The 22493-nt window shown below is 39.0% G+C and overlaps 1 protein-coding gene across 5 annotated transcripts in view; it reads left to right on the top strand.

The window, feature by feature from the left end:
- The window catches only part of RAP1GDS1 (Rap1 GTPase-GDP dissociation stimulator 1), a 156253-nt gene continuing 136911 nt past the window's right edge, over nt 3152-22493 (top strand). For all 5 annotated transcript variants that reach the window (XM_005681400.3, XM_005681397.3, XM_005681399.3 and 2 more), the window contains exon 1: nt 3152-3349. In XM_005681400.3, the coding sequence (XP_005681457.1) occupies nt 3346-3349 (4 nt within the window). In that variant the 5' untranslated portion in view covers nt 3152-3345. The remainder of the gene's footprint in view (nt 3350-22493) is intronic.

The following is a 22493-nucleotide window of genomic DNA, read 5'->3' as shown; positions in this document are numbered from 1 at the left end:
TGTGTGTGTGTAGCTTGCATTGGTGTGTTATGGATTGAATCATGTTCCCTGTAAATTTATATGTTGAAGTCCTATCCCCTCAGTATATCAGAACGTGACCTTATTTGGAAATAGTGTCACTGAAGGTATAATTAAAGATGAGGTCAGATTAGAATAGTTGGGCCTCTAGTTGAAAATGACTGGAGTGCTCGTAAAAAAGAAAAATTTCAAGAGACATGGATGTGAAGGATGGAGATACATGAGCACAAGCCAAGAAACTACCACAGGCTAGGGGAGGTTTGGAAGAAATCTTTCCCTAGTGCCTTCACAGTGAGCATGGCCCTGCTCACACTTTGATTTCAGACTTCTGGCCCCGAAAACTGTACGAAAATACATTCGTGTTGTTCTAAGCCAAGCAGCTTGTGGTACTTAGGCGACTAATTCAAGCCTGTAAGACTATTTTGAGGTAACCAGAAAGAGCATTTTTGCATCACAGAAAGGGAAGTAGCGTACAAGCAGTGAAGTGCCTGACCATCTCGGGCATCAGAAAACTCTGTGTTTCTGTTTTTTTGGCCAAAGCAGGCAGTTTTTATATCTTCCAGAGAAAGACTTCTTTCTGAGAAAACAGGGACTCAGACTTGGGATAGCAAGGGTTCTCGGCCTTGAATTATCGCTCTCTGGCGATACGGATGCCATCGATACCTATTTCTGATTGTTGTTCACTGGCTAAGTTGTGTTCCACTCTTTGCGACCCTATGGACCACCGCACTCCAGGCTACCCTGTCCTTCACTATCTCCTTGAGTTTGCTCAAATTCATGTTTATTGAGTCGGTGATGCTATCTAACCACCTCATCTGCTGCCTTCTTCTTTTGCCTTCAGTCTCGCAGCATCAGGGTCTTTTCCAATGAGTCGACTCTTCACATTAGGTGGCCAAGTATTGGAGCTTCAGCTTCAGCATCAGTTCAGTTCAGTTGCTCAGTCGTGTCATCAATGTCCTTCTAACAAATATTCACAATCGATTTCCTTTAGGATTGACTGGTCCTTCTGATACATAGAGGACATCCCATGTGAGAAATTTATTTCGTGCTTTCAGGGAAACAAATGATCACAGTGGTCTTTTTGCACTGGATGTTTCTCAACCATAATTTCAAATAATAAATAAGCCATAGTAGCATATTTAAACGGAAGCCTGCCCTGCACCCCATCAATAGTGCTTAGAACAGTGCCTGACACCTGGGAAGCACTCAGTAAATGTTACCCGCTTTTGTTATTCAATAATATTGCCTTTACTTATTTGAAGTCCTTTAAGGACTCAATAAGTAACAGCTTTTGTTAGTGTTTCTTCGGATCAACAGCTGAAAGACCATTACAACCGAGAAAAATGAAACTAATTTTACATACTCCCCTCACCCGGAATTAGGGCTGAGAGGCAGAGGTGACTAAGCCTGAAAAAAAACGGCAGCAGCCAGAAAAGTCTAATAATTTTGACTTCTGTAGCTACATTGTATTTTCTTGTTTTACCAAACCTCTTTCTTTTTACTTACCATGTTTCATTTTTGTTTTAGAATATTTGACCTCTGCTCAACAAGTTACAAGGGCTTCCCTGGTGACTCAGTGGTAAAGAATCCACCACCCCAGGAGGTGGGGGTTCTATTCCTGGGTCTGGAAGATCCCCTAGGTAAGGAAATGGCAACCCAGTCCAGCATTCTTGCCTGGGAAATCGCATGGACAGAGGAGCCTGGAGCCCCAGTCCCTGGTGTTGCAGAGAGTCGGACACGACTTAGCGACTTAACAAGTTACAAGATCTATTCTGACTTGTGTGGTATCAGTTATACAAATAGAAACTGAGCTGATTTAAAAGGGGCCACGTGTGAAGAGAGGGCTTTTTCTAAACACTGAATATAATGAGTAAAAGTTGAAAAAGTAAAGAAATTTCCATTTAGCTATTTGTCATCTCCCTCTCACAGGTTGTGCTGCTGACTGCGCCCTTTCCCATGCACGACTGCAGTTGCTGCTGCCTCGGGAGAGCGACCAGGTTCCTCACCCCAACCACCAAAGTGGGGTCAGGGAACGACCAGAGCAGCGAAATGGGTTTTCCCCTGCCTCCTCTCCCAAGGCAGAGGAACCAAGACCAGCCTCCGCCCCGCGCGCATGCCCAGTTGGGAAGGCGCCTCACTAGGGACCGCGAGGCTCAGGTTTTCCCCGCTGTTGGGGAGGTGTGGGAGCAGACGGCGGCCTCGCGGACCCAGGAAAACTCCGACCGATGTACCCTGAGGGGCCGCAGGCAACTCTGCGGACTTAATTTTCCACTTTGGCAACCTTGTGCCTGCCGCGTTCAAAGGGAGCAGGGCACATCCCGGCAGGGTGGCGCCCCACGGCCAGGGCACCCTAGTTACATAGCTTTTCAGGTGTCCCCCGGGGAACGGAAGGCCGCACTCCTCTGGAAGAACAACACTTTCTGAAGAAATCCCGGGACGGTCACTCCTCTCGTTTGCCGAACCTTTTTTTTTTTTTTTTTAACTGGCCATAGACAAGACAATCCTAATGCTGAGCGCCCTCCCAGCGGCCGCCTCCTTGCTCTGTGCCCAGCGGGCCCATAGGCTGCTCTGAAAACGGGCGTTCTCAGGTATCTGTCTCCAGAGTCGCTGGCCTCATGGCCAGTACGTCCATTCCACCTTCATTTCAGAACGTCCGCTTTGCTTCCCGACCACCCTCCCGGGTCTAAGAAGGCCTAGCGTCTCCTCCTTCGGGAAATTCCCGCTGGTGCACCTAGACTGTCCCGAAATGAACACGGGCCCGTTTTCCGGGTGTGGGTTGGCGGGAGCCATGGTAGAGAGCCAGGTGTAGTAGCTCGGGCTCGGCGTCCCGGCGTTCGGCCTCTGAAGGTTCACCCTCGGGCGGCCGCCATCAAGCTCCTCCGCCGCAGCTGCAGCCGGCCCGCAAACACACGCCCACCCGCACGCTCGGATTCACTGGCCCCAGGCGTGGGGGGGCGGGGGACGCACTGAGCATGCTCGGTGGGGAAGGCGGGGCGCTCTCGGACGGCGCGTCGGGGCGGGCGCTCCTCCGGCTGGGCTCGGCGCCTCCGCCGCCCGCCCGCCCGCCCGCTCGGAGCCGCGCCCGCCGCAGGCTGCGCCCGCCGCGCCCGCCCCGCCCTACCCCGCCCCGCCCCCCGCCGCTCGTCCCCGCCGCGGCCGCGCCGTCTGCAGCAGCAGCAGCGGCAGCTGCTCCTCCCCGGCGGCCGCCCCCCGCGGGTCCCTCCCTGGCTGCGGGAGAGACAGAGGTAGACGGAGGACACAGCGCCGCGCCGCCCGCACCGGAGACCTTCGCCTCGCCCTGCCGGCTCCTCACCCTCTGGGAGGAACATGGGTAAGTCATCCTTCCTCCCCCGTCATCGCCTGACATATTTCTCTTTCTCGGTGTGTTGCAGGGTGGGAAGCATTTCTCGCGCAAAGTTGCCGGATTTCTCAAATCCACGGGTGTGAGGCAGTGGCTCTTCCTCCTGGGAGAGTCGGCGCACGCGGAACGCACGCCGGGTCCGCGAACTGGGAGGGTGCCGAGTGCGGGGTGGGGTCGGGCCGCGGGGCGGACCGCCGCCCGCCTCTCGGGCACCTCGCTGCCTAGCCTCCCCTCCTCCATTCTTCCTGCCCGAGCGGGCACCACGGAGCCTGCCTTGCGGGCTCGCATCCGCTGCCCCTTCCCGGTTCCTTCGGTGGCCGCCCGTTTCCTTTCCCCAGCGGCTGCTGGGCTGGAGGCTCGGGTCGGACCGCGAGAAAGACCACTTCACCCAACTTCCCTGCCAGGGCGACCTTTCCCCACTGTGGGAACTGCTCATCCCAAGGCGAGGAGGTGTGAGCATGTAGTCTGTGGGGGAGATTTTACAACCTGCACGGGAATTTATATTTGTTGGGGGAGAGCGCACAGTCTCATAGGTTGAAAGGATGACTTGTCAGAGGCCACGAGGAACGTGAGGAAGGATGGATAGAGCCCGCTAGCTGTTGAATTAGTGTTGAGTGGCTGCAATGTAGCAGTATTCCTGTGCTCAACCCATTTTCTTGGTTCTTTCGCCTGTCTACTGTAGTAGGAAACTGCACCCTGTAACGTGTTACCCAACTTACACGTTATTCTTTCCCGGCTTCCCTTGTCGAAATCTACATAATCTGATTTTAGTAATTTTTTTGTTAATGTCAAGACCTTTGGATATTTAAAAGCAAGTATCTTTTATAAAAGTGCCTGTAATTTATCCTTTTTTTTTTTTTTCACAGTATGTTGCTTAATTTTGAAGTTCAGTAATTGCAAAAACGTCTCATGGATACTGTAATGTAATTAAAAGACCAAAGTTTTTTTAAATGGTAGCAATTTGGAATACCATGCTTCTCCAAGTTCCCCAGTTTGTTTCCATTCCTGTCTATTAGTTTCCTCTTTTTAGAATTTGCTACATTGGCATATATCAACTTGGACTTTTCCCACCCCTTCCCTGCAAGTTATTTTAAGCTTCAGATGAGTGTGGTCCTTTCATCTGTCAATACAGTACTCAGCACGTCCAGAGTTAGGTCATGGCAACTCAGAATCTTCAAAGAAGTGTCTAAATCTAGAAATGGTGTGGATGGAGCTTAAAAAGCAAATGCTCCAGGCTCTGATTCAGATCTTTTGCTGTATATCAGGAAGAGGTCATTGTTACAAGAGGAGGTGGTATGAATGAAAAGTGAATCTAAGACCCAGAATTTTATTTTCACTTGTTCAGTTTTTTTCTTTTTAATGTCCTATTGGTATGCTGAACAGATTTCTGTAAAAATTGAGTGATCCATTTATATGTACCTAGCCTTTCTCTGGGAGTAGAATATTAGTTCAGATTGTTGGAGACATAGTTTGTCTTCCCCTTGAACATAACAAATTTTTTTCCTGTTAATTATAGGCCACAAGTTGGCCTATAAACTGTATTTCACCATGTTTCAAGCTGAGCTAATAAAAATCTGTTTAAAATTTTAACTTGCATGTTGAATCAGTACCATTTCGGTGGGAAAAAAATTAAATTCTATTGCAGTACTACTGAAAAAATAATTTAAAAATAATCTTGAAAATCTTGAATATTATTACTTGATTTCAAAGAAAGTTAAATCCATTCCTCATTTGAAGCTTCTCAGGTATACTTTGACTAAATTACTCTCTCATGTCATTCTGTTTGTACCTTGTTGGAAGCTTTTGAGCTCTTATATAATCAGCTTTATAATGGAGTTGTTTATATGTGTGTGTGTTGTGCATTTAGTCATGTGTTCCAGAAGATGAAAATTGTGTCTTAATGATTTTTGGGCCCTCCACAGTGCTTTCCACATAGTAGATATTCAGTAACTCTTTGAATTAATTGTTGAACTGCAAACCCATCAATTATTGTGAACTTGTCAACCTGTAAGTATGGACTCTGAAGAACGTTTGAGTTGGTAGATGTTAGGGAGGTAATGGCAGAGAAGGCAATGGCACCCCACTCCAGTACTCTTGCCTGGAAAATCCCATGGATGGAGGAGCCTGGTAGGCTGCAGTCCATGGGGTCGCTAAGAGTCGGACACGACTGAGCGACTTCACTTTCACTTTTCACTTTCTTGCATTGGAGAAGGAAATGGCAACCCACTCCAGTGTTCTTACCTGGAGAATCCCAGGGACAGGGGAGCCTGATGGGCTGCTGTCTATGGGGTCGCACAGTCGGACACGACTGAAGCGACTTAGCAGCAGCAGCAGGGAGGTAATGGAGGTGTGAAGAAAGTGGGAACAGAGAAGTATATTTACACTATGATTGCTCTTCTCTCTTTCTCAAAAAAAAAAAAAAAAGGGTTGAGTTGTCTTAAGAGGTATGGGTTTTGGAGCAGCCACCAGGCAAGCTATTTCTTTTTACACTGCTGTCTTCAGTGGTATGTTGGTTTAGTTTGTGATCAGTAGGTACATACAATAATGTAAAACTGAAAGCTTGGGAAGCAATTTTATATTCTAACCCAAGGAAGTTATTATAACAATTCATACATACATAAAGGGTATGCTGATTACTGGTAGGGCAAAAAAAATCACTTGTTAATGTCTATTTAAGAAGTATATAGGTCACAAAAAAAATTCTTGTGACAGTGATTTTCTCCATAAGAAAGTGAAGGAAACTTCTTATGTGGTCTTATGGATCTTGGCTGTTATTTTATGTATATATTAAAATTCATTGTATACTTCCTATTTGAATATCAACCATATGTAATATACTATGGGAGGATAAAGATTAGTAAAACATTAAGTTTCTTATACTCTTAAGGAATAATATGATATATACACAGATAACTGTAATAGAAATAAAGTATGAGTGATACAGAAGACCTTAATATATTTTATACTTTCCAACGATGGAGAGAAGTTTTCAGAAAAATGATGCTATTTGAACCAGTATTTGGTTAAGCTTCTGAAAGGTAGAAATGGAGACTGTTAATCGGGATGGGGGTGGAGGGAGAGAAATGACGTAAATGAAGATACAGCAATAGGAAGATTCAGACAGTTTCAGGATATGATTAAATAATCATGTTTGGCTACAGCAAAAGGTAAGGAAATAGTGGGTGACGGAGATGAAAAAATATTAAGAGGTAAGGAACAGATAATGGAAGGCCCCTAATGTCAAGCCGAAGTTGTTTTTGGACTTGAGGGACTGTTAAACATCTTATGCCGTTAAGTATTGGAGCACATCTGTGGTTTAGGAAAATTAATCTGTTAATTGAGCGCAGGATGGATTGGATGAGAAACTAGAGAAGGGTTAAGAAGGCTGTTGCAGTTGGGTGAAAATACGTACTAGCCTGAACCAGGCTATGGCAGTAGGAATAGAATATGGCACATAAAGAATATAGAGTTAAGAAAGGAGCCATACATTGTTACATGGGAATACTGAGAAGGTGGGATCTATTAAATACATATTCAGTCCATTGGAAGAGGACACATGAATGGTCAGTTTTGCACCTGATGGACTATTTAGCTTTTCTTTTAGCTTGTCTACTTCTTGATGACAAGGATTCTCATACTAGGTTTTGAAATACCTAACACTAGTGTATCACACATGGAGCTGGGCAGTAAAAATTTGTTGATTGACCAAAACTGGTTAAAAAAATGTATAACGGTTATTTTAACTCTCAAGAAAGGATTTGAGCTAGATATCTGAAAATTACTCACCAATATCCTGAGATAATATTTGAAGTTAGGTAGGAGGATGAGAGCCAATGAAGAAAATATATCCAAGGTAAGAGTTTTGAGGAATGCCGCATCATTAGGAAAAAAGAATGAAATGATTTAACACTGAAAAAGGCTGTTGCAGGTAGGAGTGAAAGACTAGAATTGGTTGATTTCAAGAATGAAAGGTCAGTGACTGCTGCTTCAGAACAGTGAGCCGTAACGACTGAGAAAAGGCTCCAGGTTCATGTGGTTTGGTTAGGGTATTACCTCTGGTTAAGTATTTTCTAAAAAGCATCTTTATGAGGAATGATAGATTTGGAGGTCACCTGTAAAGGCTAAGTGGATAATGAATAAGTAGAAACAGAGTTCACTATGTATAGTAAGTAGTACGGTATTCCTTGCCGTGTTTGAACATCTGTAAGTAAGCATGTAAACATTTTTTTAAATGTCTCAGATTACATGGAATGACACGTGCTAATTTTTGGCTAACGAAAGTTTGTAATCTCACCATAGTGCCTCACATGTCTTTGACATTCTATGTTTTATGTCTCTGTGACTTAGTTTATTTTTATTTTATTTTTTATTTTTGCAATATCTGTCATGTAGAGTGAGTTTAGAAATGGTTTTGTATTTTACGCAGCATTTTGCATCAAAGATACTCTACTGGTGAATGGTTTATCACTTTTTATAGTCTTTGTGAATTTGAGATGTCTCTAGTTATATGTGTGCCTCTAATTATACTCTTAACTCATGGAGTTTTTTTTATGTATAAGCCTTATGGATAAATCTTTTGGCTTGCATTTCTAAGTCCAGGAATAGGTTCATAGAAAAATAGTTAATATTGGTACTTTTACTTGTTCTTTACAAGTCAAGGTAGAGAAATAAAATATTTCTCTAAGCTGGCAATCACTAAAAATTTATTGTTTTAAAAGAGCATATACATTGACTAGTTCAGTAATTTTTCTTATGTTGGCTTTATGTTTGTTTTGTATATACACCCCCCCCCTTTTTTTTTTTTTGTATATGGGAGAGGGCTAGATTTACTATCCTTGGTAGAGTCATATTCTGAAATATATAGTACTACTACTGAGAAAGTTGTAATAGCCTTAATTCACTTTGAGAACCATAGTTTTAGTTTTCACAGCAGAATATTCAAGCCTCTAGGTACCTTCAAAGAAATACTAGTGCTCTCTCTGGAGACTCCAGATCAGCTGAATTGAATCGGGTGATTCTGGCATTATTGGTGGTACCAGCCATAAAGAATTATGTAAATTTTTAATATCCACTTATGAACATCAGAAGGAATGGAGAAGGTAGATCCGCTCCTTTGTTAACTCTGTGTTAATTTCAGATAATCAAATGTTCAGATAACTGATAAGGAAAAAATTTAAAATGCTTTCCTAGACATTTTACTTGACAAATAGCTCTTTCTTATGGAGAGAAGAACAAAATAATTAAGATACCAGAGTAGCTTATAAAGTCTATTTTGGTTCTAAAATTCTATGATTCTTTGAAACTAAACTTTAAAATATGCTCAGTGTCATTGATATTTAAGCTATGTTGTCATCCCTGTATAATTTGTTTTTTCTTTATCATTCAAAGGGCAATGTCTACTTGAGGTAGAAATTTCAGAGTATAAACCAACTTGTTAGCTTTGTCTAAATAGGTGACCTAAAATGCCATTACCCATGCTGGCTGAGATATAGATGCTAAATTCAAGTGGCAGAGTAATGTAATTCAGTGCATCTATTTATACAGCTTTTGTTGGTAGAAGCATTCCAGGAGTTAAAGCTGAAAATTTGGATAGTGATAAATGGGAATAGTGAAATTGAGCTGCTAGCCATAATTGGCCATACATATAAATTCCAAAGTCTTTCTGACTAATTGTTCATGTAATTAATTTTTTCCTTATCATTCTATATCTGATCCCTTCTTTAAATGCTCTTTTGCTCAATTTTGTTCATGTATATGGCTTCAGCTACTATCTATATGCTGTTGGTGCCTAAAAATACATCTTTTTAACTAACAGATTGTTAGACATCCCTATGTGCATAGTTAATTCAGACTCATTGAGTTCAAAACTGAATTCATTATGTAATTTTTAATAATGATAACCAGAAGTGTGTTGATTAATGTTTCGCCAGAAGCCCTTCTCCAAAAAAAGCTCTGATTGTGGTGGTTGATTTCCTGTGAATATGCATAGTTGGGAAGAAATGAGATGCAGCACAATATAAGGATATCTACCATCTAGACATAATAGCTACATGAGCACAGATGATGATAAAATGTGGTAAGGTAATTAAGTCGTGATGAGTTTTGAGTGTTAATAACTTTGATTTAGTGTAACCTACTTAGTTTTAAGTTTATGAAATTTAAATAACTGTCTCACAAAATTCCTAAAAATTTAATTTTCATGTGTCATGGGCTGGTGTGTAGAGACCCCCCCGTACACCTTTGTATTAATAATTGTCATTTATTGTTGTTCAGTCACTCAGTCATGAGACCCCATGGACTGCTGCATGCCAGGCTTCCCCGTCCTTCACCATCTCCTGGAGCTTGCTCAAACTCCTGTCCATTGAGTTGGTGATGCCATCTAACCATCTCATCCTCTGTCATCTCCTTCTCCTCCTGCCTTCAATCTTTCCCAACATTAGGGTCTTTTCTAATTTATTGCCATTTATTAAGAATTACTAGTGTCAGTTACCATGTTAAACCTTAGGTTTTTTTCTCATATTTTTAAAGTTAGTTTTAATCTCTCCAATAGTTCTATGAAGTGGGTGACACTGTTCCCATTTTACTGACTCAAAGAATTAAATACGTTATCCAAGGGGACAGAACCAAGTCTCTAAAATCTTTAAGAGAGATTCCCTTACATTGGTAAAAAAGAAAAAAATTACTGGGCTCACTCTCAGAAATTCTGATTAAGTAGATGTGGGGTGGGCCAAGAATTTGCCATGTCAAGACATTTCCCAGATGCTGCTGCACTTTGAATAGTATCTCCATAGAGCAGAGGTCTGCAAACTTTTTACATTAAGAGCCAGATGGTAAGTATTTTAGACTTTGCAGGCCATGAGGCAAAATCAGAGATATTATTAATACATGGATAAGAGTGAAAATACATATGAGAGAAAGCAAATAACCACAAAATCTTTATTGACTGCGTTCAGACTATACCATGAATTAAACATGGTTTATTGTAATACAGATCTCCTAAAGAAAATATTCTTTTTGAGAGCAATTTTATTTAATTGGGATTCACAGTTACCCTATCATCAAATTTGATTGCAGTTTTTCATTTGTTAATGCAGGTCTGTAAAGGCATCTAACTGATTTTGTCTTGGAAACGTGTTCACACAGATACGTGACACCAAATGCTCCTGTCAGTCATGGGCATATGATCTTAGTGATCATATTAATTGTATGGAAGGCATTTATAGAATTCTTTTAGATTCTCTTTAATATTTGCTATTTAGTATGCTGTTTACATTGCAGATTAACCAGTCGAAAGTTAGAGGCTCCTTGATTACATAGTTAAATGGGTTTTGGTATATGGAAGTTTCTCTTGCGCTTGCAGTGAAGTCTGAAAAACACTGCTGGCACTATAGTTTGAACTTGCATAATATATCTGTTGCAACTTTGTATATGCATGGAGATCTAGTTTTTAATTTTGACAGCACAAGAAATACATAAAGCAGATTGATGGTTATTTGTGATTTGAAAAATGTTGTCAAAAGGACTTAACATAGTATGTTTTGCATATAAGTACTATTTTGCCTAGACTTTCAGGTCAAATTCAAGGAAACGTTATCAATCTGCAGCAAAATATAATTTCCAAAGGTATTCATTGTTTAATAATGGTTGAAGGCTTTTCTTTTTGTTCAGAAATTTCAGTCTCACTGTTGAGCTTGGGAAAAAAAAAAACCCACCTCACAATAAAACCATACAACTGCTAAGCCCGCAAGCTGTTGTGTGATAAGGCAAGTTAGGATATTCAGCTTCTATTTTTTATCAAAGTAGAAACAACTGACAGTAGTTAAATCTGTAGGAGTGAATGAAGTTGATACTACTAGTTCAATAATACATGTTATTTTAAAGTTTTCCCATAAAATAACTGCTGATGCTTAATATAATAAAGAAACATAGGCTTTATATACCTTATTTTCACAAACTTTGTGAATTTATTCTACTAAGCCTTTTACTGTTCCTCACATATTTTTACCATCATCAGTTGTAACATGTCTTAGTAGCTTCCACTTTAGGTTGTACTGAGTTAATGTTGTCTCAGTTTTAAAAATATTTTTGCCTGTTGTTGTATGCAGTCTTTACAGAGGGCCAATCCTTCAGTCACTTCATGTTTATCACTGCCTTTTCGAAAATAAGAACACTATGCAGTATCTCAATTATCTGTTAATTTATCAAGAACCAAAGAAAACCTTTCAAAATTATTTGCCTTGTCTTCTAATTGAATATTGATAATTGAATTGAATATTGCTCCCAGTGCTCTTACCATAGCTGTCTTACTGAAAGACTGTTCTTAAACATGTCCCCCACCCCCCCGCAAATGTTTCTTTGGTTGCTGTAGTCAAATGCAGTTTAATTAACATACCATGTGTAAATAGCTTTCTCTGCTTAACCAACAGGTGCACCACTCAGAAACTTAACTTTGTTTGCAAATTCATTTTCACTTATTTTTTTTGTGACGAAACTCTGGTACAATGAAGTACTTTGATTTATATTTTCTAATTCCTCTGATTACTTTCCTATGAATTATGAATATGATGGATACCTAGTCTGGTTATATAGATATGTGTTAAGTTTTTCTAGTGTAGCTTTAGTGTCATTGTGTGATACAGTGGTTTGCCATCTAATTCAGTAGCAGAATAATCCATGTGACCCTTAAAACATTAAAAGCATGATATTTGAAGTATAGTTTTCTCTTTTTGTTTTAATGTGATTGTTGTTGTTGAGTTGGTAAGTCGTGTCCAACTCTTTGCGACTCCATGGACTGTAGTCCACCAGGCTCCTCTGTCCGTGGGATTTCCCCGAAAGAATACGGGAGTGGATTGCCATTTCCTTCTCCAGGGGTTCTTTCCAACCCAGGGATAAGACCCGAGTGTCCTGCGTTGGCAGGTGGTTCTTCACCACTGAGCCACCTGTGAAGCCCTTCGATGTGATGGTCAAAATGAAACGTTGTGGTATACCATTACACATGGTGCTTGAAACACTGAGCAATCATAACTGTGTCACTACAATTTGCAGTACCTCCAGAAACAGTGTTCAGTGACGAGAATACCACGTATGGTTGCTGTCTCAACTACTCATCTCTGCCATATGAAGTGAACCCAGGTATAGACAGTGATTAAAGGAATGAATTGTGTCCCAGGGAAACTATTTGTGGACACTGCAATGTGAATTTCGTGCAATTTGCTCTTTATGAAATACATTCTTCTTTTGACTTTTTCCAACCATTTGCAGATGTGAAAACCATTTTACTCGTGGGTTGTATAAAAACAGGCAGTGAGATATAGTTGGCCAACTTCTACTGTGGAGTAATGCTATACTACCTCACCTTTCCCCAGGACCTTTTCTTTCTTGTGAATTCCATACACTGGATGGTATCACCATTTATCTAGTGAACCATCCCTAAAATCTAGCATCATTCTACTTCCAATACTTGTTGCTGCTGCTGCTAAGTTGCTTCAGTCATGTCTGACTCTGTGCGACCCCATAGACGGCCTCCTACCAGGCTTCCCAGTCCCTGGGATTCTCCAGGTAAGAACACTGGAGTGGCTTGCCATTTCTTTCTCCAATGCATGAAAGTGAAAAGTGAAAGTGAAGCCGCTTGGTTGTGTCCGACTCTTAGCGACCCCACAGACTGCAGCCCACCAGGCTCCTCCGTCCATGGGATTTTCCAGGCAAGAGTACTGGAGTTGGGTGCCATTGCCTTCTCCTCCAATACTTGTTGGGTTCCCCCAATTCTAATAATTCTATCTCCTTGAATCAGTCCCTCCTTTCTCCACTGTAAACTTGTCATTTCACCTCTGCAGACCACTTTAGTGCTCTAATAGATTTTCTTTCTCTCAGTCATACCCCTTTTAAGTTTTTGCATGCTTCTAGAGTACTCTTTCTAAAATGTGAATCTAATTATTTCACTCCTTTGATATTTTTTCAATAGCTTTCCAACATGTATAACAGGGTTTCCAAACTAAATGAAACTATCTGATTAAAGAGGGTTAAATGGTAATCTTTTCATGCAGATGAGCTTTTTTGCATGTTAAATGTAAAGGAATATTTATTTTCATAAAAATGTATGCTTTTATTTTTCTTGGAAAAAATAATTTTTCTTTTCTTACATTTTCTCACCTCTGGTAAAAGACAAAGTTTAGAAAATGTAGAGAAAAGTGTTGAGAAAAAGTAGAGAAAAATGTTTCTCTACCATAAGAAAAACAGCAGTGAAATCATGATGAATAGCAGGTAACACTGGGCCTCACTTAAGGAAGTGATGGGACTGTGGCAAACTAGAGAGTATGTGTCCAACCTAAGAGAGAAATTCACTACTCAACTCCAGCCAGTTCTGCCATGTACAAAGGTGGAATCAAGGAAGCCAGCTTTGGACTTTCAAAAGAAACCTGAAATTACATTCTTATCTGAATACTTCAGATTGTTGCTTTTCAGAGTTGTAAGATCCAGAGTTTCAAACAATGACATCTATCTGGTTCTGTCCTTTTCTACGCAGATTATAGATCTGAGGTTTAATGAGGCTAAGAGACTTGCCCAGCTTCACCCATGTGGTTAGGTGCAGTGTCAGATCTAGAATCTTGATTTCCTAGCTCCTATCCTAGTGTTCTGTTCATTATACTAGGCCAGCTCCAATTTAATGAAATTAAAAAAAAATTGTGTTCATAACACACGCACATGAACAAGCTAGTAATGAGGATTCATTCAGGTAAATAGGTTGGGGGAGAACACTTCACTCATTCCTGCTGCCAAAGTCCAGGCCCCTCGTCTCATTCCTGTGCTGCTGAGACCATTTCTTAGTTGCCCTCTCTGTTACCACTCTGCGGCTCTCCAATCTTTTCTACATACTGTAATCAGTCTTTAAGACACTGCATCGATCATATCACCTTCCTGCTGAAGATCTAATGTTGCTTCAGCTGTCTATTACATCGTCTTAACTCTGCTTAGCTTTCAGGACCCATAGAAATCTGCTGTCTCTCTTGTATTTCTCACTAGTCTGAAATACATCTTCCTTTAATAATCTTACAGTCCTCTAAATATTCTTCATCAGTGATGCCACCAAAACACCATTGTTCTGTTACTCTTCCTCCTAGAATAACTTTTTCTCTTTGTAAAGTACTGCTGACCTGTCATACTGGCCTCTTATTTCTCTGGATACCTCTCACTTCTTGAACTGTAACACATCTAGTAATATAATTTTAGTTGCTCAATGTTTAATATTATTGGCATTCAATAAATACTTGTTTGTTCACGTTACAGAATCCCTGCAGATTCAAGTTTCCTCCTAATTTAAAACATCATCCTATAGTGATGATAGACATGTCTGTAATAGAGCTTGCAAACCAGCAGTCCTTGGGCCAAACATACTCTTGCAGATGGATTTTTTTTAGCAAAGTCTTAGAAATTGGAATTAGTTGTTAACATTTAAATATTCAGGAAATCTCTGATAAAAATCTGGTTCTGCTTATCTTTTTTGTTGTTGGGTTTTTTTTTTTTCTTGCTTCAGCTTATCCTGAAAAATTAAACGTTTCGGATCCTTGAACCTACTGTATTTCAGTTGGTGACAATCAGTGATAATTGTCCTTTAGGCAGGGTATAAGGTCCCCAGTTCATTACTTACTATTATCTTAAATCCTACAGATTTAAATTTGCAGTGTCTGAAATTTCTATTATAGCTATTGAACTACTAGAGTTAGTTGTATTCAAACCGTGACAAAATTGAACTTATTACTTAAAAAAAATTAATACATTTATTCTAAAATCAACAAATTGTTGTGAAAATTATATCATGCCACTTGTCAAGAGCAAAATTAACTATCTGTGATATGTATCATCATTAGGAATGATTAAACTGAATTTTCAGTTGATCAAATAATGTAAGAAATCAAAGGGAGGATAGAATCTCTGGTCTTCCAGAAGTTGATTGTTTTGTATTGCCTTTGGCAGGCTTTCCTGGTGGCTCAGTAGTAAAGAATCCACCTGCCAATGTAGGGGATGTGGGTTCAGTTCCTGAGTGGGGAACATCCCCTGGAGAAGGAAATGGCTACCCACTCCAGTATTCTTGTCTGGGGAATCCCATGGACAAAGGAGCCTAATGGGCTGCAGTCCATGGAGTCACAAAAAGTCAGACATGGCTTAGGGACTAAACCATCTGCAGTGATTTTGGAGCCCCCAAAAATAAAGTCTGACACTGTTTCCACTGTTTCCCCATCCATTTCCCATGAAGTGATGGGACCGGATGCCATGATCTTTGTTTTCTGAATGTTGAGCTTTCAGCCAACTTTGTCACTCTCCTCTTTCACTTTCATCAAGAGGCTTTTTAGTTCCTCTTCACTTTCTGCCATAAGGGTAGTGTCATCTGCATGTCTGTGGTTATTGGTATTTCTCCCAGCAATCTTGATTCTAGCTTGTGCTTCATCCAGCCCAGCGTTTCTCATGATGTACCCTGCATATAAGTTAAATAAGCAGGGTGACAATATACAGCCTTGATGTACTCCTTTTCCTATTTGGAAGACCTGCTAGTCCCCCCAGAAAGATGTGTTTTAGTTTTCCTTTTTTTATTTGCCCTCAAGTATAAAATACACTTTTTAGGGGAAAATAATGGCATGACATTTTAAAAAGTCATCAAAGTGCAATAAGACTGCCAAATTGTTTCCTGACAATATTATTTTATATATATGTATGTTAGAAAATGCTAACATACAAGAATTATATAACAACTTTCATAAACTCATATTATTTTAAATTATTTTTAAAATCATTAAATTAAAATTTTTTTTTCATTATACAAAAATGGTATAGAATAATTTCAGATAACTAATAAGTTCCTTGAATTTATTTAAGGAGTTTTGTGTTTTATAGTCAGGAGAAAGTAACCAGCTATCATTGTACTTAAACAAAAAATTGTTTTCAAAACCGTGAGAAGCTCACATCATCTAAGATTCTTTTTAACAAGCAATTTGTCAGGTTGTAAAAATTATTTTCTTTAACTCTTCTGAAAAATATTCCACTTTGTAGATTCCTTATTTGTCACTTAATGATATCTGGCTCTTTGGGACCCCATGGACTGTAGCCCACTAAGATCCTCTGTACTTGGGATTTCCCAGGCAGGAATACAAGAGTGGGTTGCCATTTACTTCTCCAGGGGATTAAGGAACTCCATTATGAAAAATGAAACTGATATTGTAAGAAAGTAGAATTTATGATATACTTATGCTTCACAGAAATATAAATGTTGGTTTACCTTTAAAGTTAAAAGATAAAGTTGGCTTCAAAAATAAAATCAGTTAGAACAAAGACAAAATTTATATGAGCTGATTAACTTAAATTCCTTTCAGTTGCCAGAACACATTTTTGGGGAGAGAGTGTTAAGCGCCCAGGAAGAATAACTGTCCCCTGGGCCATATTTCTGACTTTTTTATGGTTTGTACAAATTACCATAAGTCAAATCAGAAACACAAGATCACCATATTAGGCATTACAGAAAGTGACAAAATAAGTAATGTAATAGTCCCATTTTTTGTTTCTTATAGAAAGCTTAACCTCTAACTAGTAGATAAAGAATAATATAATGAGTAATAGAAACAATAAGTAGAAAAAGAGAAAACACCGCCCCTCCCATGAATTTAAATGAGAGGATAGATTGTATTCACCTTTTCAGCCGTAGTACTGCTTCTCTGGAATATACAAGAGCTGACTACTTAAAATGATCATGAAAAATTTTCCTAAAATTTATGTACTTAGTTAAACACTTATTTGTACTAAACAACATTGTACTACCCTTGAGATATTAATACTATAGCAGAGACTACTCCCTGCTAAATTTCATTGTGATTTTTTTTTTTTAATCACATAACTAAGATACATACAGTTGTTAGCTAGTATAACCATCTAACTTGGTTGGGTTATAAATCTGTTATTGAAGAACTTACATCTATATAAAGCAAGATACAGGTAGTCCTTGCTTTGTATAGCTCTGGTGCACATGAGATTTGAATGAGGTTCATTTAACGTGGCACTGTGCAGATTGCTTGGTCAGTGAGAAAGAGCCTGGACTTTGAAGACACACATGTCTGGATTTATCTCAAACTTTCTGGGAAACTTGTTCAGATTTCAAATTCAGCTTTCTCATCTGTTAAAATATAGGTAATAATAACAGTACCTGTTTATCAAGGTAGTTGCAAATATTATATAAAATAACAATCTTATAAATTTTAATTTGTTTCCGAAGCTGAAAATAGTGGTTTTTAGGGAATTTTATCTTGTATTCAGAGCTAAAAACAACCAAAGGTTTGGTGCCCCAACAGTGCAGGAACATCATGAAATCCATCATGAAATCTTTCAGCTCACAGTAATGTTACAGGGCACATTTGATATAAAGCTATTAAACAATAACTGGAGAGTGACTTTAAAGGTAGACAGCACACTCTAAATTATTTGGTGCATGAGCACATCCAAGGAAGGACAGACTTCCTTGGAAGGGTTAGTTCTCATTAAAAATACAGCTTCAGGCTTCCTGATGGCATAGAAGATCCATGGATTGCCCAGGCCAGAGCCAGTCCATAGTCAGACCCACAGCAACAACTCTTTGGAGAACGTGCAGAACAAGCAAGCTGGAGTTGATGGGCGGCACACAGACAGCTGGGCATGCAGAGGAAATTGAAGCACCCCTGCAGGTACTGCTGGGACCTGGAGCTGGAGAGGCCTTCTGCAGGAGCCCAGGACACTCCTATGTACAGTTTGGGCCAGAGTGGCTCTGGGTGGCCAGATCCAAAGGGCTTCTGGCATGCACACTTCCAGGACTGAGGAGAGGGTGCAGGCAGCAGTAACCTGCGATGCAGACTTGAGTTTTGTGGGACTGTTGTACACAGCACTTCTGCCGCAGTTGAGAGCTGGAGATACGCGTAGTGAAGGCAGTGACTTGCAGACACTTGATCCTGAACAAAATTACGCAGTCTGGGCAGGAAGGAGATACCTCTTCAATGCTATCCATTGGCATCTGCAAAGCCTGTATCCTACCATCTGGCAAAGAAAAAGTATTTTAAAGGCCCAGATTCATTTCTTACAGATCAGGCAATAAGGGTGAATTTAAAGCTGAGAGGCAAATAAGTTGAAGACTAACCTAATGTCTCTTCATCCTATTGCTTGAATAGGATTCCTTTTAAATTCATGGTACATTGTAGCTTTAGATACAGATAACATACTATCTGTTTTGTGTATTTTTATCTAAATTTTCTTTTGCTTTACCTTGACCCTCAAGTTTCTTTTTGCTTTCTGTAGCAGTATCTTGGGAAGACATTCCTTTGTGGGTTCATAAGTTACAGTTCAGACAATATCATTTTTATTAGATTTTTAAAAAATTCTTAATCTATTCCTTGTGCTTAGTTGTTCAGTTGTGTCCAACTCTTTGTGACCCTGTGGACTGTAACCCACCAGGCTCCTCTGTCCCTGGGGATTCTCCAGGCAAGAATACTGGAGTGGGTTGCCATGCCTCCTCCAGGGGATCTTCCCAATCCAGGGATCAAACCCAGGTCTCCCGCATTGCAGGCGGATTTTTTACAGTCTTAGCCACCAGGGAAGCCCAATATATTCCTTAACGTATGCCTTATATTGAATTCACACTTATGACTCCTTGTTTATATATCTTTTTTCTCTGGTTGACATTTTATTACCCAGAAAAGTTATTGCCTAAGAGTTTATAAATTTCAGTGTATATTATCTCTTCCTTGTATTTATTCAGTTATGAAATAAGACTGTTTGCTTTGTGCCACTCTTAATGAAGTACTTCTTTATTCTCTAGCTAAAGAAAGTTCCATTTATGTAGGTCTTTTATGTCAATCTTTAATCTAGTTCTCTATTATTACAAAGCATTTAAAGCAGGGTATTTACTTCTTTCTCTTTCATAATTGATTAGTCATAGCTTTGAGTATGTTCTAGTGAAGCTATTGTGCAAGACTGTTTGGAAGTGTAAGTAGATAGCCCCCAAACACTTTGGTTTATTGTCAGATTTCCTCTTATTGAAATTATATTATCTGTCTTTTGTTTGGTCTTCCTCCCCTACCCTTTGTCAGGCATGTCCTACCATCCAGGGCAGAGCTTGGAGGCGGGTTGTCTTTTACTCTTGAATCTAAATGCAGGAGCGGAAGCATTATCGGCAGACACTTGAGTAGTGTCCTGGAGGGGTAAAAGTCACAGCTAAGATATTAAGTCCAAGATCAATGTACTATTCTAAGGGACAAAATAGTGTATGAAAGCGTGAAGATAAATGGGGCCTGAGAAACTGGGAAATAGAGGATAATAAAGTAAACTGATAAAACATTATTCCGAAGAATCCTGGTGATAAAATGCTGATATTGTGAGGACTTGGTTTGCAGGCACACCCCAGGTATAGAGAGCTGGAACAGGGCAAATACATTTCAAGTCGTTACTTTTTATGTTTAGGGTTTCTCTTTTGTTATGGACTCAGTTAGCTTACAGAAGTGAAGTTTGAAAGTACGTAGTTGCCACTCTCCAGCTTCTCCTGGAACTCTTGTGTGTAGAGATCATTTCCATAGTTGTACATAGAAGCTGTTTGTAACGACAGATAAGGCGGTTTCACCACCATTGTTCTAGTATAATTCTTCGGTATCTTTAAAATTCTTTGACAGATGCCATCATGCTTCGTAGATTTATCCACATTGATTTTCTAAGTTGGTTTACTATATCCTGGGTGTTGACGACTATTTAGCATGGTAGTATTTTAAATCTTTCTGTTAGGGGATTGTTGAGGAGAGGAAATTACACTGGTATTTTTCTTGATCAGTTTGGGTCAAAGAATTAATTAATCCTGAATCTCAACATAAGTCATTCTCTAAATAAAAAAGAAAAGCTGATGTCATTATCTGCTAAAGCTATATTTGACAACTATAAACCAGTGAGATAATTCTTGAACTCTCAGTGAAAAGGTCTTTTGACGTTATGTGAAGTACAATTTTACAAACTGTACCACTGTACCTTGCTCTTATCCATTATGGTTTAATATTGTAGTTGTGAAGGTTATCAGTCAGATTCTTCACCCCCTAATCAAACACGACACGTTACTAAGACTGCAGTGTTACAGGTTCAAACTAAATAGGTTTTAACTCTGTTTAAGAATGCATGACAAGTGAGTGCTGAAAAAGTTTTTTATCTAATTTCTGAAATAGAGAAGAAAACTTACAGTGAAATGTAGTCTTTGTTTTTAGTGTAACATCTTAATAAAAGTGTTTCTTAATCATGGCAGTTTATGCCATTAATCTGTAATAAAAAATGCAAGTGAAGTAACTCAGTAGATTTTCAAAATATAAGTTTCTACTATAGGAGAGTAGTGTGAATATCCTTAAAGAATGTCCTGTTGTATAAGAATTTCCGTCAAGTAGTAGAAATAGTAGAAATAAACTAAAAGGGTTCTATGAACCTAGGACTATAAAACTAGCAAAGTGAAAAATACAGAAGAAATAGAACAGCATAATACTGTACAAAAATGATTTCTTAAATAGATTTATGAACTTAATTTAAATTTTGAAATTTACTTAGCATGTAGTTCAAACTGTTGACATATAGAAGAGATTAATCAAATTCATCTAAGATCTTGCATTTTTATTAACTCTTAAGTTAGTCATTTCAAATGAGGGAGGAAGTAATGTGAGATGTGCTGTTATAGTCATCTTGTGGAATGAAAGAGGCATATCCAGCAGATGGATGTGTGGGTAACTGGCAAATGGACACAGAGTTACCATGTCATTGCAGTCTGGAGAAGCATGTTGGGAGAGAACCCATGTGTGTGAAGAGGTATGATTACATGTTAAAGTGGTTAATGAATTAAGGTAGAAATCAGGAGTTCTTTCATTAAGTGGAACAGTTTCTAGCCTTCATTTGTTTCACTCTAAATATTACAAATATTTCCATTTCTCTCAAGTACTGCCTGAATTGCTATTGAAAGTAAATACTGCAACACATACACTTTGAACTGTTACATTTTTACTCAGGTATCTCTTTTTCAAGTCAAGTTTAGTATTCACTAAATAGGTATATTCCTGTCAGACTGCTTCTATGGAACTTAATCTTGGAAACTAAAGAAAATGGCCTGTTTACATTAGCTTTATATTCACTTTAATTTTTAAATTCTTTATTCTGTGACCAAAAATAATTATGAAGATAATAATGAATGATTAAAATTTTAAACATTTTCCTGTGTTCTCAGGTGTTCCCCCTACCAGTTGATGTTTTGACCCCCCCCCAGGATTCTGTAGTATTAATAGTAGTGACTGAGTCATGAACTTTTTTACTAAGCCTTTTTTAACTTGCCAAGAAATAAGTGCCTGTTTTGTTAGGTACATGTGTATGTTTATGTGAGTGTCAGGGAGGATGCAGTGGTTTTAAGAGCAGGACAGGAAGTTTTCTATATTGCATCTTAACATAAAGAAGTTAACTTAGTTGGCAATGAGTTAGTCAACTTTGGAACTATTTTCTCCTTTGACCTTGTCTTGGAAATGGGTCTGAACATTAGAAAAGAAGCAATAACATGATTTGTTTTTACTAATCATGTGAATATATATATAGAAAACTCAGGAAACTAAAAAGCACTGTTTTCTAATAACTTCATATTAATAAGAGAATTTAGCTGATTATGGATTAATTATACAAAGTAGCTCTTTCCTGCTCTAGGCATAAATACCTACATATGATATTGAGAAAAATTGAGTTCTCACAAATGACATAATTTTTAAATATGTTCAAATAGACTTAATAAATTACAAAATCTACATAAAAGTAGAACATTTTACTGAGACTAGCTTAACCAGATAATCAGAATATAGATAGAGCCAGTGTGATTGATTACATAGATATGTTAGTATAAGAATAGACAAAGGTCACTGGAAAGAAGAGACTTCAGAAAGTACATTTCTGTATAAAGAGACAAAGGTGGTAGTTTGATTCCATGGGAAAAGGATGGAGTATTAAAACTACTCCTGATACAATAATGCGCCATATGTAAAAGTGAAATCTTGTGAATCAAAGCCTTAAATAAAAGCTAAAAGAATCATAATAATGTAAGAAAATTGGGGCATTT

Source organism: Capra hircus, chromosome 6 (genome assembly GCF_001704415.2).
Source record: "Capra hircus breed San Clemente chromosome 6, ASM170441v1, whole genome shotgun sequence".
NCBI classification, from domain to species: Eukaryota; Metazoa; Chordata; class Mammalia; order Artiodactyla; family Bovidae; genus Capra; species Capra hircus.
The sequence above is the reverse complement of the archived record's forward strand: the minus strand, read 5'-3'. Positions and strand labels throughout refer to the sequence as shown.